General features: G+C 49.5%; 1 protein-coding gene across 9 annotated transcripts in view; it reads right to left on the bottom strand.

Annotated features, from left to right (window-relative positions):
• LOC143372809 (cell adhesion molecule Dscam2) overlaps nt 1–17,564 on the bottom strand; it is a 130,420-nt gene that overhangs the window by 15,365 nt on the left and 97,491 nt on the right. For 7 of the 9 annotated variants that reach the window (XM_076819372.1, XM_076819371.1, XM_076819368.1 and 4 more), the window contains 4 exons: nt 6,612–6,731; nt 4,732–4,911; nt 3,649–3,796; nt 1,496–1,794 (listed from right to left, as the gene is read on the bottom strand). In XM_076819372.1, the coding sequence (XP_076675487.1) occupies nt 1,496–1,794; nt 3,649–3,796; nt 4,732–4,911; nt 6,612–6,731 (747 nt within the window). Of the gene's footprint in view, nt 1–1,495; nt 1,795–3,648; nt 3,797–4,731; nt 4,912–6,611; nt 6,732–13,750; nt 14,111–17,564 lie in introns of all 9 variants that reach the window. The other 2 variants (XM_076819369.1, XM_076819377.1) reach the window with 2 other exon arrangements.

The raw sequence follows: 17,564 nt of genomic DNA, 5'->3' as shown, positions 1-17,564 counted from the left end.
TCCCCTCTTCCGATTAATCTCGAGCTCGTTGCGATTCTCAAAGCGTTCCAGAACTCTCTTCTGGCTCCTAGAGCCTCGCGGAGATGCCGGAAGGTACGCTCGACTCGGGTTTGAGAAACGCTGGGCCAGTGCGAGGAAGATTTCTGCTTCCGGTGTAGCGTTGCCGAGGTTAGGCTGGCTGACTGTAATCCGCGAAAGCTGGCATATCTATTTCCTTTAGCGTATCAGCTTTCGTGCCGTGACGGGTCACGTAGACGACAGAAGCTGGGCGAAACGAGCGAGGAGCAAGCGGATGGACCTCAAAAGAACACGAAGCGCGCCGTTGCTGGTGGAAGTTTCTGCTACCTACTGTCGCGCACCGCAGCATCAAAATGAACTAACGCCGAGGCAGAGAGAGAGACTACCCGTGTAATTGCTGGCTCGCGTTTGCGAATGCTCTTGGGATTAATGCTGCCGTGTATCTTGAGACTACACCGGGACGTGTTTAGTGGCTATGGATCTCTAGCTTCCACGACCGAGCCAGTATGGCCGAGAAATATTCCCAGGTGGAGAATTTTGGGGCATTGAACTTGGGCTGGGTACTAAGGTACTGGGTTAGTGGAACTCGATATCCAATATTCAAAGTATTGGGGTAGTTGAGGGTTGCGGTGCTGGAGGCCTGTGTATAAAGACACGGATGCTAAGGTGTCGGAGTATTGAAGAAATGGGGCATTTAAGTAGCCAGGCACCAAAGCACAGCTTAGTTTACAGGGATACAGGATTATCGCGATACTAGGCACCTCACATATTATGATCGGAAAATTCAAAGAGTGCATTCGACTTGGAACACACCCGGCACGGCAACGCTATTCGCCCGCGACCCAAAGTACCCCTTAGAAATATCAACCATTTGCTCCACAATCCAGGCGTGATGGTGCGAACGTACTGAGGAACGCCAACGAATGCACTGTGAATAATGCGTGTCTAGTGAAAATGAATCTAACGTTCTCTACGCAGTTCATTTTGACCCGGCGAAATTCCGAACCCCGTTTACCAATCCCGACACGAGGCTCACAGACGGGTCTACGATCCGTGGCAACACCATGGAAGCTCGGCGTGCGGGGTACGCGTATCTGACCACGATCAATCGAAGTCACAGCGCGGTACACGCTCCCGAGACACGCCTCTCTGTCTCGAGGCAGGGGGGCCAGCCTCGCAGGAAGCTTCCCGGGAGCCTGGCAACGGTTGCAGCTCATTTCCATCGCGTTTACCGAACCGGACCGCTGGACCGTGTCGTGGAACCACGGATCGCGTTGAAAAATCGACGCCGCCGAGCAATGTCGCGATCGAACCGCGGACAAAAAAGCAAGGGGTCCCAGAAGCTTTGGAGGCTACGACGGGTCCCGGGTGGCGGCTGATGGACAGCCGCGCTCGTTGGTCGATAATCGCGCCCGTTAACCCGACATATCGCGGCGGTCGTGTACACTTGGCGGAAAGGCGAGTCTGGGGAACGTACCCTGCGCCTCCTTGTACTGCACGATGTAGCTGGTGATGGGCGAGCTGGCGTGGGCCGGGTCCTGCTCGCTGGACGGCGACGACCAGGCCAACAGCAGCGACCTGCTGCCCTGCTCGGCCACGTGCACGTTCCGCGGGAAGTTCGGCGGCTCCTGGACCAGCAAGTGGATCGTCGCCCTGGCGTGGCCGTAGGCGTTGGTCGCGACGCAAACGTAGTCCCCGCGGTCGATGTGATTCGCCTGGATGATACGCAGCTCGGAGATGACGCGTCCGGATGACTTCGTGTTGTCTATCGTGTACCTGATGCATCGAAGAAGGGCCGTAGCCGTGATCGATACCGCGCCACGGCGGACAGGGAACGGCGGCGTGGGAACGTGATGGATGGAGGTCCTGGATTCTCTGCTGTTTTTCGATCCGCGGCGCGCGAACAACGCGGCGGATCCGCGGGATTTGATAGATATTTGACGAGGCTACGCGAGGAATTATTGATGAACGCCGCCCGCGCGATACTCCAGTAATTTTGCGTGGGCGAAAGTTAGCAACGCAGCCGGGGATGAACGGTGTAATTCCGTAATGAAGGGACGCCCAGGTTCATGCTTGCCAGGAGAATGTTTTGGGGGAAACTGTGACGCTCAGTTCAGGCATGTATGTATAGGGTCATTCGGGGGAATATGCCACAGTTAGCTTTGAAACGCGATATCCCGCAAGTATAAGTAGATACAGGGGAAAAGATAAAGCTATATGAAAGTGTAACTAATTCTGTGTATTGACTAATAAGTAGAGATATGTTACTTTTATAGTTCAATGAGAAACGTACGAATACAAAAGCCCTCGAAAGTATTGGGTAAATATGCCACAATGTCTGATGTAATATGCCACAAGCTATGAAGTGCGAACTAATCGCTCAAATTTTGGAGAATCAATAATATTTTAAACTGTTTAAGCTATCAGTAACTAGTAACAAATATTTGAACTCATTAAAACGCAAAATATATTTGAAAAAATAGCTGTTTCTTACAAACTAAACAGTCTCCAATCTCTACGCAGTCTTCATGGACCCACTTTTTGCAACAAGTAGTTTTTACCCAGTCACATTTAGGTTCTCTTTTATCGTAATAATATAGTACACATATTGCACAGTATTTGTCATTTTCTGCATCAGTCGAATCCTCGTAAGAAATATCTACATTCTCTAAATTTGTTCTATATTTATTGTAGTACGAGCCACCTTCACCATTCGAATAACTTCCTTCAAACTTTCTTCTGACCAAGCAGCACAGTTTCAAGTTCGTACGTACAACGTGAAACAACTCGATGGCATTAAATAGAAAGAGTTATAAAAATATGAGATGTGGCATATTATACCGACAAACATCTGACATATTACTCCACACGGCCATAAAAAGAAAGATTAAAAATCTCTCCCCTAAGTATATAGTTTTAACGGATACGTGAGAGGTTATAAAATTCGTTTGTTAGTATACTTTATCATAATCTATTGATTTTTTGTATAACTGTTCACAGAAATGTATAATCTGCATTCTAGTTGCAGTGTGAAATTAGATCAAGACGATACTTTGATAACTTACCAGGATTTATTGGAAATCAAAGAAGGTAAAAGTCAAAATCTATTGTCGTCTTAGCAGTTAGACTAAATTCAACGAAATTAGTGCAAATGTAACGCTCTCTGCGCGTTATTTAAAAAATTATTGAGAAGTGGCATATTACCAACGGTGGCATATTACCCCGAGTGACCCAAATACTTTGTGGTGGGTGATCGATGGGTGGGTGTGGTGGTGAGTTGCTTGGAGCAGACCATTCGTGTGATACGTTTTTAGTAATAGACTTACGTTCGAGATTTCGCTCGTCTGGCGCAGTTAACAGGTTGTTAGACTATCACTGTAGCCTTCTCCCAAAGTGGATGGCTTGACAGTTCTATTGCAATCCTAGATTCTCGATTATCGAAACTACTTCTGATCCGCGAGAGCGCGATGTGTTACCCGACTAGTCTGTCTCGAGCGACTCCCGCCGTAATTAACATGTAGCTTCGGTGCTCGATAGGAGATCGAGGTGTCAGTCCCATCGATCGTCCGTACCACCGGCATAAGCTTGGGAGACCAGAAGGGAAGGGGCTTGATTAATTTCGATACAAACCTAACATCGTAGTTGGGATCGACTCTGCTGTCACGCGCACGCCAGCTCAGATCAAGAGGAGCGTCTCCTTCGGCCTCGCACCGCAGCGTCACGCTCTCTCCTCGTCGCACAGACTCCTGCCGCGTTTTCACCGATACCTGGGGGCCCGCTGTTACACCAGTCGGGCATTAATTTCCGACGCTTTGTTTCTAGTCGAGGAAACGCCCAGCAGTATACGCGAAGAACTATTTTAACTCCAGCTCAAGTACTCTGTCATAGCAACTGTCAAGTTTAATAGAAGACTGGGAAAGTATCAACCCTTTCAGGGGTTATACCTAGAATTTTTGCACGAAAAAATCAGGATTTCAAATTTAAATAGCCACCATTTTGTTTTAAATTAATATTTCCGAAATTCCCTCCATTAATCAGAGGCTACATTAGTATACTAACGAAATCTTTTTTGTTTCTTGAGTTTAGATAACCTGATTCCGAATGGCAGTGCTCACCGCAAAACCAAATTTTTAAAAAGGCTTCTTGGATGTCGGTGGTTACTTTATTGTAAACTTAAATATTTTTTTACGAAAAAATTACCAAATGTTCTTTAAATGTTGCTCTTTTAAGTGCAAAAAGTTCTGTAAAAATATATGCTTCCACCTTTTAAAAAAAAATTCACAAACATTCGTCTCTTTTCAGCCACCTGAGTAGGTATAACCCCTTAAGAGATTAAGGAATAAGTAGGTATCATTGTATCATTTAAAACATGCAAGGTCCTTAACAAATCACGAAAAGTATCCATGAGCTAGTGCGGGCACCCCGAGGCGGCTAATCCGCTTCCGAGGGTTGGAATTTCCCAAATACAGCTATTGATGTGTTTGAAAATCGATGAATAGTTTAGAAATTTAAAAGAACCAGCAGTAAAAAATCGCAGCTACACTTCCTACAGGCGTTTCCATCGACCTAACAGCCCCAGCTGGCGAACAGAAATTCGGTCAGGAAACGAAGAATTCCTGACGAGCCAATCGTGGCCAGAATCCCAAGTTCGCGAGCTTGCAGGCCGACATGGTTGCAGCCGGCAGTAACCCCCGTGTTGAGTGAATATTTTACCGTGAACCGTTAGTCGAATGAGCTTGCTGAGGCCAGGCCCGATACCGTTGCTCGCCTGGCACAGATAGAACCCAGCATGATCCCGGGACACACGTGGGATCACCAAGGACCCGTTCGCGGCAACCCCTGCGCCCTCCGTGCCGCTGTAGCCCAGTTCTCTGTAGTCGCCTGGTGTCTCACCTGATTGTTCCAAGGGACGACCATTACTCGTCAAAAGCCACCCGTTACAATTTCACTCATACGTCTACGGTTCGGTTATTAACGCAAGCGAGGATATAGGTACCGTCAGCGACAGCTATTTTGGAGCACCAAGCTTGGGATGCAAAAGGCTGGGTCTTCACTGCAAACAGGTGCTACACGATTTAATCAAACGCTCCTTGGTCCAATAATTCTCAATTTCTCTATTACATATTATTCGTTGGTACACACGGAGGTCCCTTTTTCAAATAACGAAATTCTGGGAACGTACCATCGACCAATACATCGGAATAATTATCCTCGTTCGAAGGAAACGAGCCGCGATCGGAGAAAAAGGGGGAAGAATTCCGTTCACGAGCGACGCAATGTAATGTTCCCGATCAACGGACAGATGGAACTAATTATACCAGGCGCTTTATCCAGAGAGGAGCTTATTGCAGGCTGAATCAGACTGCTGAAAATGTCCAATCAGCGAAATTTCTGACGGATCCCTCCCTTGCTTCATTCCTGGGTTAAATACGCCCAGTAGGTGTAACTTAATGAAAACTACGAGCGCCGAGATCGACACAGAACTCATCCAAAGTTATTGAACTCCTCGAGCAGAAGGGGGGCGGATGAAACAAAGATCCGCGGTGAACGATTTCATGGTCCTATCCCGGAGTCACTGATATCTCGTAATAACTTCCAATCGGCAAACAGATGTTTCGAATTGCGATGCTGCGAGGATAATCCCCCCGTCGAGTATTAACGCTTATACATATTCGATCGATCCAACCCCCAGCCAGAATCGAATCCAGCGAATAGGATTTTAAATTTCTTTCTTGGTGCCGTGACTTTCTCTTGTAAGTCTTCGCGTTTCTGCCCCGTTTGTATCCGTGGCGACGGCGCCAGGAAGAATTGATGAATCCTGATAAAGTGTTCCTCGAAACACGCTTCGGCCATTAAGAGTCTCGGGCTCCAGTGTCGAGGAAGTACCCGAAGCATACGCTCCGAGACTGTGAATTTTGGAATTCAATTGCGACTGCGAAAACTACTGATTCTTCTTAAAAGGGACAAACATAACTTCTGAATGAATAAGATGCAGAGGCTTCCACGTTTCTGAATAAATGTCGCCTGGGAAGAGAAACTACGTATTGCTCGCGCAAATAATGATTAACTAATATTAACTCGGGCCTTCCTCAAAAAGGCCGAGGAATCAATGCTCCAATGCTTCCGCTTTCAAGCCTGCTTATTAAACGGCATCAAGCTGCGATCTAGGGAATAGAAACCCGGTTCAAAGGACGACAGATCTTTCGCCTGTCATCTGAGAGACGGTCGTGAATTCTTTTATACAGAGGGGATCTTTCGAGGTAGGCAGCTTTGCCGAGGAGGAGGAAACCGTAAGTCAAAAATAATAAGCGTGTGTCTATGGAAAATGCAGATATTTGATTCGAGATAAATATCCGAACACTCCAACAACTACAAATTCACGGGAGAACCGTGGGAGCTTGGAAAGTGCACGTAAACACCAACAGAAAAGAAGGAGCCGTACAAAGACTAATTGCGAGTCTCCACACGAAGTCAGGCAGCGGATGGCTGTCGCGTTTCGCGACCCAGACGGCGAAATGGGAGGCGTTTTTCAGGTAGCAGCCAGAGGAAGTTCTGTCGCAGAGGGAGGCTGGCTACGAGGAATCGTGACTTACCGATCGATTGCTTCCAAGTCACGGTCGGAATGGGGAATCCTTCAGCCTGACAGGCGATGGAGACGCCGTGACCTACAACGGCGTTCTGGTCGATAGGTTCCACCGTCCACCGCGGGGGCACTAAAAATACGATCCAATTGGCTTAAGATCTTCCAGCTCGCCGGCTCGCGCCTCGGACGAGCGTTTCATCCGGTGCCCGATCCTGGCCCGATCCTCGTCGTCGCGACGATCCGTTCCTCTGTGTCCAGAGACACGAATCCCGCCGTCAATTACGGCACTCGCGTGCCCTTTGTCCGCCTGTTTCGCCGCACTGCTTCGACCGTGATCGAGATCTACCTGGAACGCTTTTCGTTCCACGTCGACAATACCTCGTTCCGCTGCACGAAACATCTGGCCGTTTTTGCGCGAGACACGGGGAGAATTCGAACCTTCGTTTCTGGGGGTTACATTCAGCTGAAAGGCAGGTCTGTCGACGGGTGGATCCTTCTGGGACAGATTTGAGTCTCCATTAGGCGTGTCAATAGAAAAGAATGAGGAAGGGAATGGGATTTGTTGGGGAGATTGTGTGGGGTGGTTATTTGACGCTGTAAGGGATGGGACGTGACATGTGGTGACGGGGATTCATAGTTTGGGTAAACATGAATCGGAAATGCGAGAAACAATTTTCTTGTGCGAGGTTTTGTTTCGGAGGAAATCGATTTGCAAAATTCAGGTGGGATGTCTGACTATTACTGGGTGTTACTACTTGGAGGCTGGTGTGTGTAAGGGCTGAGAGCTTACGCATCGAATAATCGACTATTCTGTGCCTAATCCGATGAATTCTATTGTATTACCTGAACCACAGCACAATGAAAGCTTACGAACGCGAGCCTGCAAGTAGAAATGTCCAGTAATGGCCAGACACGAGCACCAAGTCCCGCCCAGTTCCAGCGGAACATTCCAAACGATTTCCTCGGAAAGAGGGCCTCCTACGAAAAAATTTCACAACACATTTTCTATTGATATTCCCACGAGGTTCGACCCCGTTTCCGGCTGCACCACGAATTACGCCCCGTCTCGTCGGTAACGTCACAGTTCCGGGAGCAACGTAAAGAAGCGTGTCAGAGTGCGCTGTCCTAAATATCCCGAATGACAGAGCCGCCTTTAAGAGAGATAAAGGATTGTTCTCCCCCAGAGGTGAAGTACGAAATGTTTGACGTTGATGACGAGCACGCGCCACGAAGATCAATCAATGCGTCCCCTTCATCGTTGGACGTCGACTGACGCGAAAGATCATTTCTTGTCGGACTAATTAGCCATTGTTCCCCTGAACGGCGGCCGTCAGAGGCGGAATATCGAACGACGAGGATCCCGAACCAGCTGAGCTCTCTCGATCCACTACTGTTTTTACTGTCGCGTGTTGCTGTTGTATATAGATTACGTATTCGTGTTGTGAAACGCATGCACCTCCAACGGGTTCGATGTACTGCATACTTACGCATCGCTAAGTGTGTAAACAACAACGTGTCTGTGTGTGTCTGTGCGTGTGTCAACAAAAACCGATACACGGTGTCTGTCTCTGTGTGGGCATGGACTTTACTTGAATTGACGATGTCGTATCGAAGGGATGGAAACGCTTACTTGTCCGTTAGTCTCGATGAAAAGAAAAGGAACTAATTACCAGGAGAAGTTCGAGCAGCAAATTAAACGAACGAAAGAATGACGACAGTGTGGAGGACCTGTTACAAAAGAGAAAGGGAGGATCGTGCATTCCGGACCGGGAAGAATGACGTGCTCACTTGCGCGCGGTAACGTAGCCGCAAAACGGAGTAACCAAACCTGTGTCCGTTAAAGGGAGCGTTAAAGTGGCAGACGTAATGGAAAATATAACGCCGGTGATGAGGAATAAAGGGAACTGATCGATCGTGCTTGTCAAATAAGGGGAGCAGTATTGATCAGAAAAATTGTATCGGATAAAGTATACGGTGGTTGGGAGTAACGTGTCGCATGCAAGAGATCGTTATTCAAAGAATATAGGAAACACGGCAGGCATCATTCCAAGTAAAAAAGATGTGAAATAGTTAAATATAGTAATGATCTGAAAGGTAGTAATTCGAATAACAACGTACGAACAACGCAAACCTATCTCAAAAAACGTTACTGATAGGATCATTACGAAGAGAAAACACGCAGAAACTCGAGGCACACAGCAAAATGTAAATATTACTTTCAACATTCTTCCATCGTCATTCCAAGTTGCTCGCATGTATAATAGACTGAAAATGGAACCAAACGAAGAAGACAAAATAAATTGTATTACAAAATTAAAAATAAACTGTACGAGATACGCACGAACCAGAAACGTTAACTACGCGAACGCATGCTTTACATCTGTCACAGACATATTTGTTGCATTGCACGAGCACAATTAGTATCTCTCGGTACACGAAACCGCTACAGAGAAACAATCAAAGAAGAGTGGATGATACTCTAACTAATATGAACGCGCGACAACGAACAGAAAACCTAGACCAACGAAAATTAACGGAAAAACCGAAAGGAATACAAGAACAGATCATCTAAGTAGTCTCTAATCGAAAACAAAGGAACAAAAGAAGTCAGCCGACGCTCGACTCTCGGGATCTACGTCTGATTTTCTCAACTGGCAAAATGCTGATGATCGTGATGATGTACAGTAAGTAACGACGAACAGAGAAACGTAAATTAATGGTAAACAACAATGAAGGAACACTAGCGTCCTTCCTATTCTTCCCTTCGTTTATGCCTTACCGACGCTCGTCGACGTGCTCGGCACGCGGTTCATCTTAATTCGCCGATCGGCAGAGAAAGGCAGTGCTCGCTTCCGATCTAATTACCACGAACGAAAGAAACGTGTCGTCGGATTCAGTTCTTAGCATGCATTCGGAAAAATCAACGAAAGTGGATCACGCGCTGTGCGGCCTTTGCCTCCCTAGAAACGAAACTTGTTCGCCTCATTGTCAGTGGCACGTGATAGAGTACCCATGGACTTCCGAATGTGTGCAACGGCCTATCGGGTCGTGTCTTGTCCCTTTCCCATAGCCGTTAATTGCCTCCACGCGAGAGTGCTGCCGCCCTGAAGAGTATTGGAGTAGCGGTGTTCTGTAACGAGCGAATTCCAACGAGTTCGTCTCGCTCGCGACATTCTGAAAAATTCAACGGCCCCCTCGAAGACTGGATCGCTTCTAAAGGTACGCTTCCCCGTTCGACTATCCAGCTGCTACGCGATCCGGCGGAATAGCAGCACGGATCTCTCGGCATTCGAGGGAAACGGTCCACCGCAGACCCGGTAACCTGAATTTGGCTACCTGGCATCGAGTCTTCCGCAGACCCCGGATGACTGGAATAGTTAGGATCACTTGGGTGGCTGGAGCAATGCTGCTGGAATGATTGTTTCAACCTCCCGGTGCTTTTTCGCGCGTTCCTCCGCGAAATTGCAACGGGCACGACGGTCCTCCAGCCCGGAGAACAACATTTTCGCAGCGTGGCGATATTGCTGTTCCCCGCTGTTTGCCGTCCATTCTTCCCGATGAAAGACGCCGACGACAAAAGGGGCTTCGACGCGCCCCGCACCGCGAGCAAGCACAAAATTCCCGATAAAAGGCGCGTCGCCTGCGATCGTAAACCTGTTGCGTAACGCTGCCGCTGATGAACGCGGCAAGGGCCCAGGGGCGAGTAAAGGAGAGCGAGAGTCTCGCAGAGCCGTTTCACGGTTTGGCTGCAGTGTTTTCGCGCGAAGGGCTCCGGGGAGAAGTCGATTCGTATTCGGGCTGCGTATTGTCGAGGCCTGGAACTTTCAAGCGGAATCGCTCGACTTGCGAAGCTATACGAGGAAACTTGACGCTTAATTATTTACGGGCGCAATGTAGGTGGCGGAAGTTTGGAGGAGTACGATGGGTTCGAGCAACTGTTTTTAAACGTCCAACTTTCAAGAAGCGTCTAAACGCTCGGTCGAGATTAACCGAGCTCGCTGAACGCGCGCAGACCTTTTGGCGGAGTCCGTGTTCCATTTGAGATAAAGTTCCCTAGCTTGGAGGAAACGCGTTAGCAGGGCGATACTACTTTATCTAATAGACTATTGTGAACCGTGGTAACGATGGCTCGAGGAATGAAGATTTTTATTCTATCAGACAGGACTTTTCATAAACCTTTCACCAACGACCAGCAAATAGATTAAGCGAACCACCTTCAATAGACTACTTTATCCCCACGGTCCTCCGGGGAGGCGAAATATTTCCACTCCCTTTTCCAGACGACGCTTCCATCTTGAAATGGCTTTCGAATGACGAGCGGTGCGCGTCGTTTTATAGACATTAGGGCGCACGTATCCGATAACGGGTAATGCGTGGTTGGTCGCGTGCGCGTTTATCCGAGCACCGCTGCCGTTTCCGTTTCCGTTTCAGCTGCCCCTTCCACCGATGTTCCAGGTGGCTGGGGACGTTGCCCGATTCCGTGGGGTATCGTCCACCGATTCCAGGACACCCCGGATATACTGCAACGACGAGGCAGAGCCGGCTGCCCCGCTATAATAATGGCAAACAAATGGGAAGTCAGGTGTTTCTTATCGTCCGCGCGATGCTCTGCAAGCTTCTTGCCCGTTATCGTTCTCACCGCCAGGGCCATTGTTGCCGTTATCGTTTCGGACGTTCTGCTGATCGGCGGAAACCGTGCACCCCATTTTCCGATCGATTGGCCCCTGTTTCGAGAGGCTATCCGCGTATTTCCGAAGTCGAATGGGTTCACCCTGCAGGAAGATACCAGATGCGGATGATTTTTGCCAGTTCCACTGACTTGATCTTCGGAGCCGAGTAATATCGAGCCTGCGTTCCGCGCCGCTTTATTTGATAGAACCATGGAATACGCTGATTTCCAGAAAATACTCCGATGGTGTTGAGAATTCGCAGTTTCGACCGTTCGCGAAATTATTTCGCGGCTAATGAGCCGCCTACGTGGCATTGTTCCGTTCATGGATCGTATTTTCGAGGGCAGATTGGACGGGGAGGGACTGTGAAAATAGTTCGTTAGCGAGACAAAACGTTCCCCGGGCGTTATTTCACTGCGCGGGCAACGGTCGACAGTCGTCGATCGAAAAAAAAAAAGAAAAAAAAAACGATATCGAAATCACGACGTACGCGCTCTACGTTTCGCAGGGTCGCGTCGATTCGCAAGCTCTAAACGCGTATAACACGAATTTACGGGCAGTTTTTACGGGCCGCTGACCCGCGGGAAGCCAGATCCTAGTGAATATGAATGGCGGGTAGAACATTATACCGCGAAACCCGAGGACGTGACACGATCCTAATACACCCGACATTTGCCCGCGTTGCTTGCAGCACCGGGGGCTCCCCGCGGTCCGCCTGCCCACGAGCTTTTTCTCGTTTCCTCCTCTGGCTGCTCTCCGGGATTCATCCGCAGGGGGGAAGAAAAATCAAGCGTAATGGGTTCTATCGTTATCAGAAGAAGTCTTTGCGTAACGAAGATCAACGCGGCACGGTCTCCGCTTCTATTCTCCGCGAGGCACGGCCATCCACTCGCTATCATTATTTATCGCTACGCCGCTCCTCCAGCAGCATTACGCGTAAATAGTCCATAATTTAATTGCCAGGATGGCTGAAACGACCCGCTGCAACTCCGCTTTCAACGAGCTTCCTGTTGTCGAGACTTTCCCCCATTCACGCCAAGATTGCAAGTGATTTAGACTCGATGGCGGTCCGAGGATGTCGCTGGCGACTTTCGGAATCGTCGGACGGCTCGGGAACTTCTTGAAAAGTCGCATTACCGCGCCACCTCGAAACTCGAAACTAATTTCCCTGCGCTCGCAGCATTATGCCCTCGCGGGAGCCTCGATCCCGACCGTCGGGGAAACTTCCACCCCCGCCGGAGGAGGAGCAGGCTCATAGAGCCGTACGAACGAGGAACAGAGGGAGACGTCGCCGTTCGGAGGAAATGAGCATTCGAGCTGGGGAATGTGCTCGTTGGAAAAACCTGTTCATCGTTCCACGCTTAACTCGGCGGAGAGAGGGCAAGCCTCGATGCATGCGCGGGAAGAACTGTAGTTGGAAAACTGTAATTGCGATCCGAGGGGCGCAAGAATATCGTTAAACATCTGCAACGGAAGTTGGTTTGTACAGGCATCTGCTTGGGACCTGGCTTCTGGAAGCACTCGAGTATTTGAGTAGCAATAACGCCGGGGATTGTTTGGACTTGGAAGTGTTCGGGGTATCGCTGACTCCCTCGACGTGTCGTTAGAAAGACGCTGATTAATGGAAACGAGAATGCACCGCGGTTCAGCGACCTACCCCACTACCATTCCTCCACATTAATTCGTCAGGCAGGCGGATGAGTCGCCAAGCTCCCAAGTTCCGCGCCAGCGAGCAGAGTCGAACTTGAAAAAGTTTCTCTATCGACGAAAAAGTTTCCCCGAAACGCTCTTCTGGACGATAGTCTCCCGCGAGCGTCGCGGGGCGATTTTCTGTAGGATACCGGGACAGATTCTAAGTACACCGCTCCGTCGAACTTAATCCACTCGAGGAACTTCACCGCTGAAGGATCGCGAAAGATCCAAGAGGATGGGCGCGTGTTTAGGTAAGGAAGGGAAACAGGTACTGAAAAGAAGCTGGGTCGCCGGAAGCGCGTCGCGGAATCGATTTTTAGCGAAACTACACCGTACTCCAATCCTTCCCCATGGCTACACGATTCTCTGTATGCCGGATTATGTATTATATACACACCCGTGTGTATATGCATTTTACATACATGAGGGCTCGCGTGTCGTGATCACTCGAAGTACTGTCTCGATTAATTACTTTCTCGAGGAATGGCTTCTTATGGATTCTCTTGAAACAGTTAATATACAGGGGACGGGGCGATAGAAATGAAAAAAGATTAGAAGGTCGCATCGAGTAGCTCGATGCTAAACGAGCCCATAGAATTCGTTTCTGGAGGAAGCAATCCGAAGACGGGATTTCAAGTGGCCACGCCACGCATACCACCACTGTACACGCGCGCACGCACACACACGCAGACAGCAGACGAGTACGTATCGTCGCGCACGGTCTTATGTACACAGGCTCTTACAGCTACCATGTCGATTTTTGTTCTTGCTGGTTTGTGACACCAACCAGCAACGGAGAGGCTGGTCGAGTATTCGGCCAGGCCAGCGACGTTGCTGATCTGGCACGTGTAGTTCCCGCTGTGCCCAGCGCTGACGTTATTTATCGTCAGGATGCTGGAAAACGGCGGATAGTCGCTTATCTGTATGTTGTTGCCCGTGTGGAAGACGACCGACGAGGTGGACGTGGACGCCGACGACGACGACGACGACGATGCACCGTCACCGGGTCTGACCTGAATCGGTTTCTCGTCCATCAACCACGTGATGTTGAACGGCTGGTCACCCTGGCTCGTGGTACACATTAGCTGTGTCCTCATCCCCTCCGTCACACCGTTCTCGAAATAAAACGGCGAGATCCGCGGTGGAACTATAAACGTGACGTGTGATAATAGTTGGTATGTACCTGCATGCCGCCACTAACCGCACTCCTATACGCGTATCTCGGCCATAGATGACACTCTCGATTTCGTTTCCTAGTTTTTTTTTTGTGGCAGGGGTGGTTATAGGTAGACTGAGGGGGTCAGGAGGATGGCGAGGGTGACGGGGCGAGTCGCGCTCCAAGGGGAACGTACAGCGTCGTTAGACGATGAGACTTCTCTACGCGTCACCTTCGTTAGTTTCGAAGTGGGTGCTTCGATCAGCGATCGTGCAAGAAGATCGGATCTTTCAGTGTAGAAAACTTAGCAAATAGGAGCGAACCGGAATGCCCCGCGACGCGACCGAGCCGGGAAATGGTGGTCGCCGTCAATCGAGACACGCCGGAACGGAACAGCCCGCCGGGATAATTGCATCGAAATCGAGGGACTCCGCGGTGCCCCGGGCCGGGGTCAGCGAAACCGAATCAACAGCCCCGCGTCCGAACCGGCGGCGAGTTAATAAATCTTCTTCAACGAACGTCTAAAATTAACATTAAAATACGACGCGGGGATACAAACTGCTCCGGGTTTAATCCGTTTCCGAGAACGAAGGGAGCGTAATTAATGTTCCCCTGGGCGGCAACAACGCTCCAAAACGATCTGCAAAAAGAAGCACCGTTTTCCGTAATACAGCTCGTATTGCCGTAACAATGAAACGTGAGTTTCGCGTTTTTCTCCGGCGAGCGGCAGCTATTCCCCTGCGCTTCTGGAAGTCTCATCGGTGGAACGAGAACGGGAGGTCACGGGTCGTGAAATGCGAGATCTCTTTCACCGTTTAAGCAGCGTCGTTCGATCGCGCCCGTATGCCCGTCGCTAGAATGGGGACGCGGACGTGTGTACGTACGCCGCGCCGTTCCACTGTCCGACCAAGCGCGGGTTTAAGCTACTTGGCGCGGGCAAAACTGTAGCCAGACTGTACCTCGTCCTGTGGACGAAGGAAACTCGATAGCCGGGCGCCGTTTGACCTTCGTCGCCGTGCCTCTCCCTTCGTGACCTCCCGACACGGGCACAGGACAGGTGCAACTCTCCCTCGCGAAAGCACAGAGCCTGTGAAAAATGGCGGCCAGGCCATAAATATTCGGTCGCGGGCGTATACACGCGACTCGCCGCCCGGAAAATGAACATTTATGGCCCGTAGTAACTGCTAATGTCGGCCAATGTGTCTTTACGAGGCTTCTGGCCAGGGAAGTTGCTGGTAAGCCGACCTCCGCGCGATGATAGCGGCGTTCAGCGGCGCTGCTCGGTTTCCAGACGAACGAAATTTGGCAACCTGTGCCCCGCTGTTCGCTCCCGAATGGTGTCAACGCGTTTTCTCGATAAATCAAGCTTCCGGAGAGGCGAGACTTGAAGCGGAACATTGGTCCTCGCTTCTGTATTTCAAATTGCTTGACGTTGAGTTACTTACCGTGCGGATTAGAAACCGTAACGAGCGAGAAAACTAGCTGGGACGAAGGGACGCGAGGGATCTTGACATTAGTTGCGTCGCAAGGAGGTTAAACTGCAGGTACCGCCGAGAATCAAACGTTACTGTCTCATCGAGCCCGATAAACTAGCCGCGTCGAGGTCGCTCGCATCGATTTCGTCCCGTGTACGGATTCACTACAGTCCCAATAAGATTACTTCACTGACGATGATAATGGTAATGAGAACGATGAATATTACACAGATCTCGAGCGAAACATAGCATAGTCCTAGTGAAAAAAGAAACTGCTCTACAGAAGGTGATAGTGAGATAAGAATAACAACTCGGTTCCAGAGTCGGTGAAATAACGTGATCGTACGATACCAACACAAATAGATAATATCGATAGAGCAACAAAAGGTGATACGGTTCATTCGTGACGGGGCAAAAGAGACGGGGCACGACTCCTACTGGATCGTGCGAGGCGTGTCTGCTTAAAACAGCGAGTCCGTACGACGTTGCAAAAGGTTACCATAAGAGATGAATATATGAGTAAACGGTGGGTGATATATCCAGTGAATGATAAAAAATATACATTACGTGTACTTCTCGAATGATACGTTAATGCTGAACGATGCATAATACACGGTGGTTGTGCCAAGTGATTAAAAACCAGTAGTACGAAACGTTAAACGTTCACGGTGGAAGCGATCTCACGCTGTGACATCGAGCCAGGCGGCATCCCGCGGCGCGCCCGCGGCAAAATTAAACGAAAAATCCTAATCCGACACGCTGGATCTCGGTTTAATTTTGCGACGGTCTGCTCGAAACATCCACGAAGAGAGAATTTCAACCGCGCCGTTCTGTATTCTTCAAAAAACGGGACAGACAGAGAGAAAGAGACACAGAGAGAGAGAGAGAGAGAGGCGGAGAGATAGATAGATAGAGAGAGAGAGAGAGTGGAATGTTTTGTTTCGGCGAACGAATTTTCCAATAAGCGCTTCGATGTCACAGATAAATACGATCTACGAACATACTTGGCCGACTTAGTTCGATACACACTAAAAGAAAGACGTTCGTACAAACGATAGTAGGTACGTGAAACACTGGCAAGATGATATCTTACATATACATATATATATATATATAGAGAGAGAGAGAGATAGATACATATACGTATCAAGAGTATCCGTATAGGTAAATCTGATCGAAGCGTGCAATTAGGCGTGCATATAGAACAGCGTGCAGGATCACAGAGAGTGTACAAAGACAGAGAGAGAGAGAGAGAGAGAGAGTGTGTGTGAGTGAAAGCGAGAGAGAGAGAGAGAGAGAGAGAGAGAGAGAGAGAGAATCGAGGATATCAAAATCGGAAGTAAGAAATTGAAAATTCACAGCACGTCGAGACCCGGGACACCGTTCTCTCGGGCCAAGGGATCGTTCCCGCGATTCTGGCCGACGACAATCTAAATTGAAATCTAATAATCCGCGGCCAAGAGCCCCGTGGCATCCTAGAGCGTCCTTGCCATCGCGAATATTCCAGCAGGGGCAAAGAAAGGCCGTGCAAAACGAAACCTGTTCACAAATTAAACGTAAAGTCGAGGCTTCGGGAGTCCCTGGTCGAACGTGCTGGAGGGCGTGCACATTGGACTAGCATGTAGCAGAAACAGGTCGCGTCGAATGACTTCGGACTTGCTCGTGGCGATCTGTCCGGTCCGAGATCATCCTCGACGATCATTCAGTGTACTCTTGTGCTTAAGAAACTCGACTCGCGAACGACGACAGAGATGTCACGGTGGGTATGGATCGCAGAATGGACACGGCCCCGCGCCCGTCGCATGCATTTTCCAGGCAGAGGAATGCCCTTTGAGTCGGCCGCGTAGGAACAAAACTGTCCCTTCTACGCGGACGGAGAACGGGAAATTGATCACGCGACGATGCACCCGGTCGAGGCTGGCTGATTGATCGATCGCTGGCCGCCGTTGCACCGCTGTGTGTTTCCTTAC

This window comes from Andrena cerasifolii, chromosome 9, assembly GCF_050908995.1.
Source record: "Andrena cerasifolii isolate SP2316 chromosome 9, iyAndCera1_principal, whole genome shotgun sequence".
In the NCBI taxonomy this organism is placed as follows: domain Eukaryota; kingdom Metazoa; phylum Arthropoda; class Insecta; order Hymenoptera; family Andrenidae; genus Andrena; species Andrena cerasifolii.
This window is presented reverse-complemented; position numbering and strand designations above follow the sequence as displayed.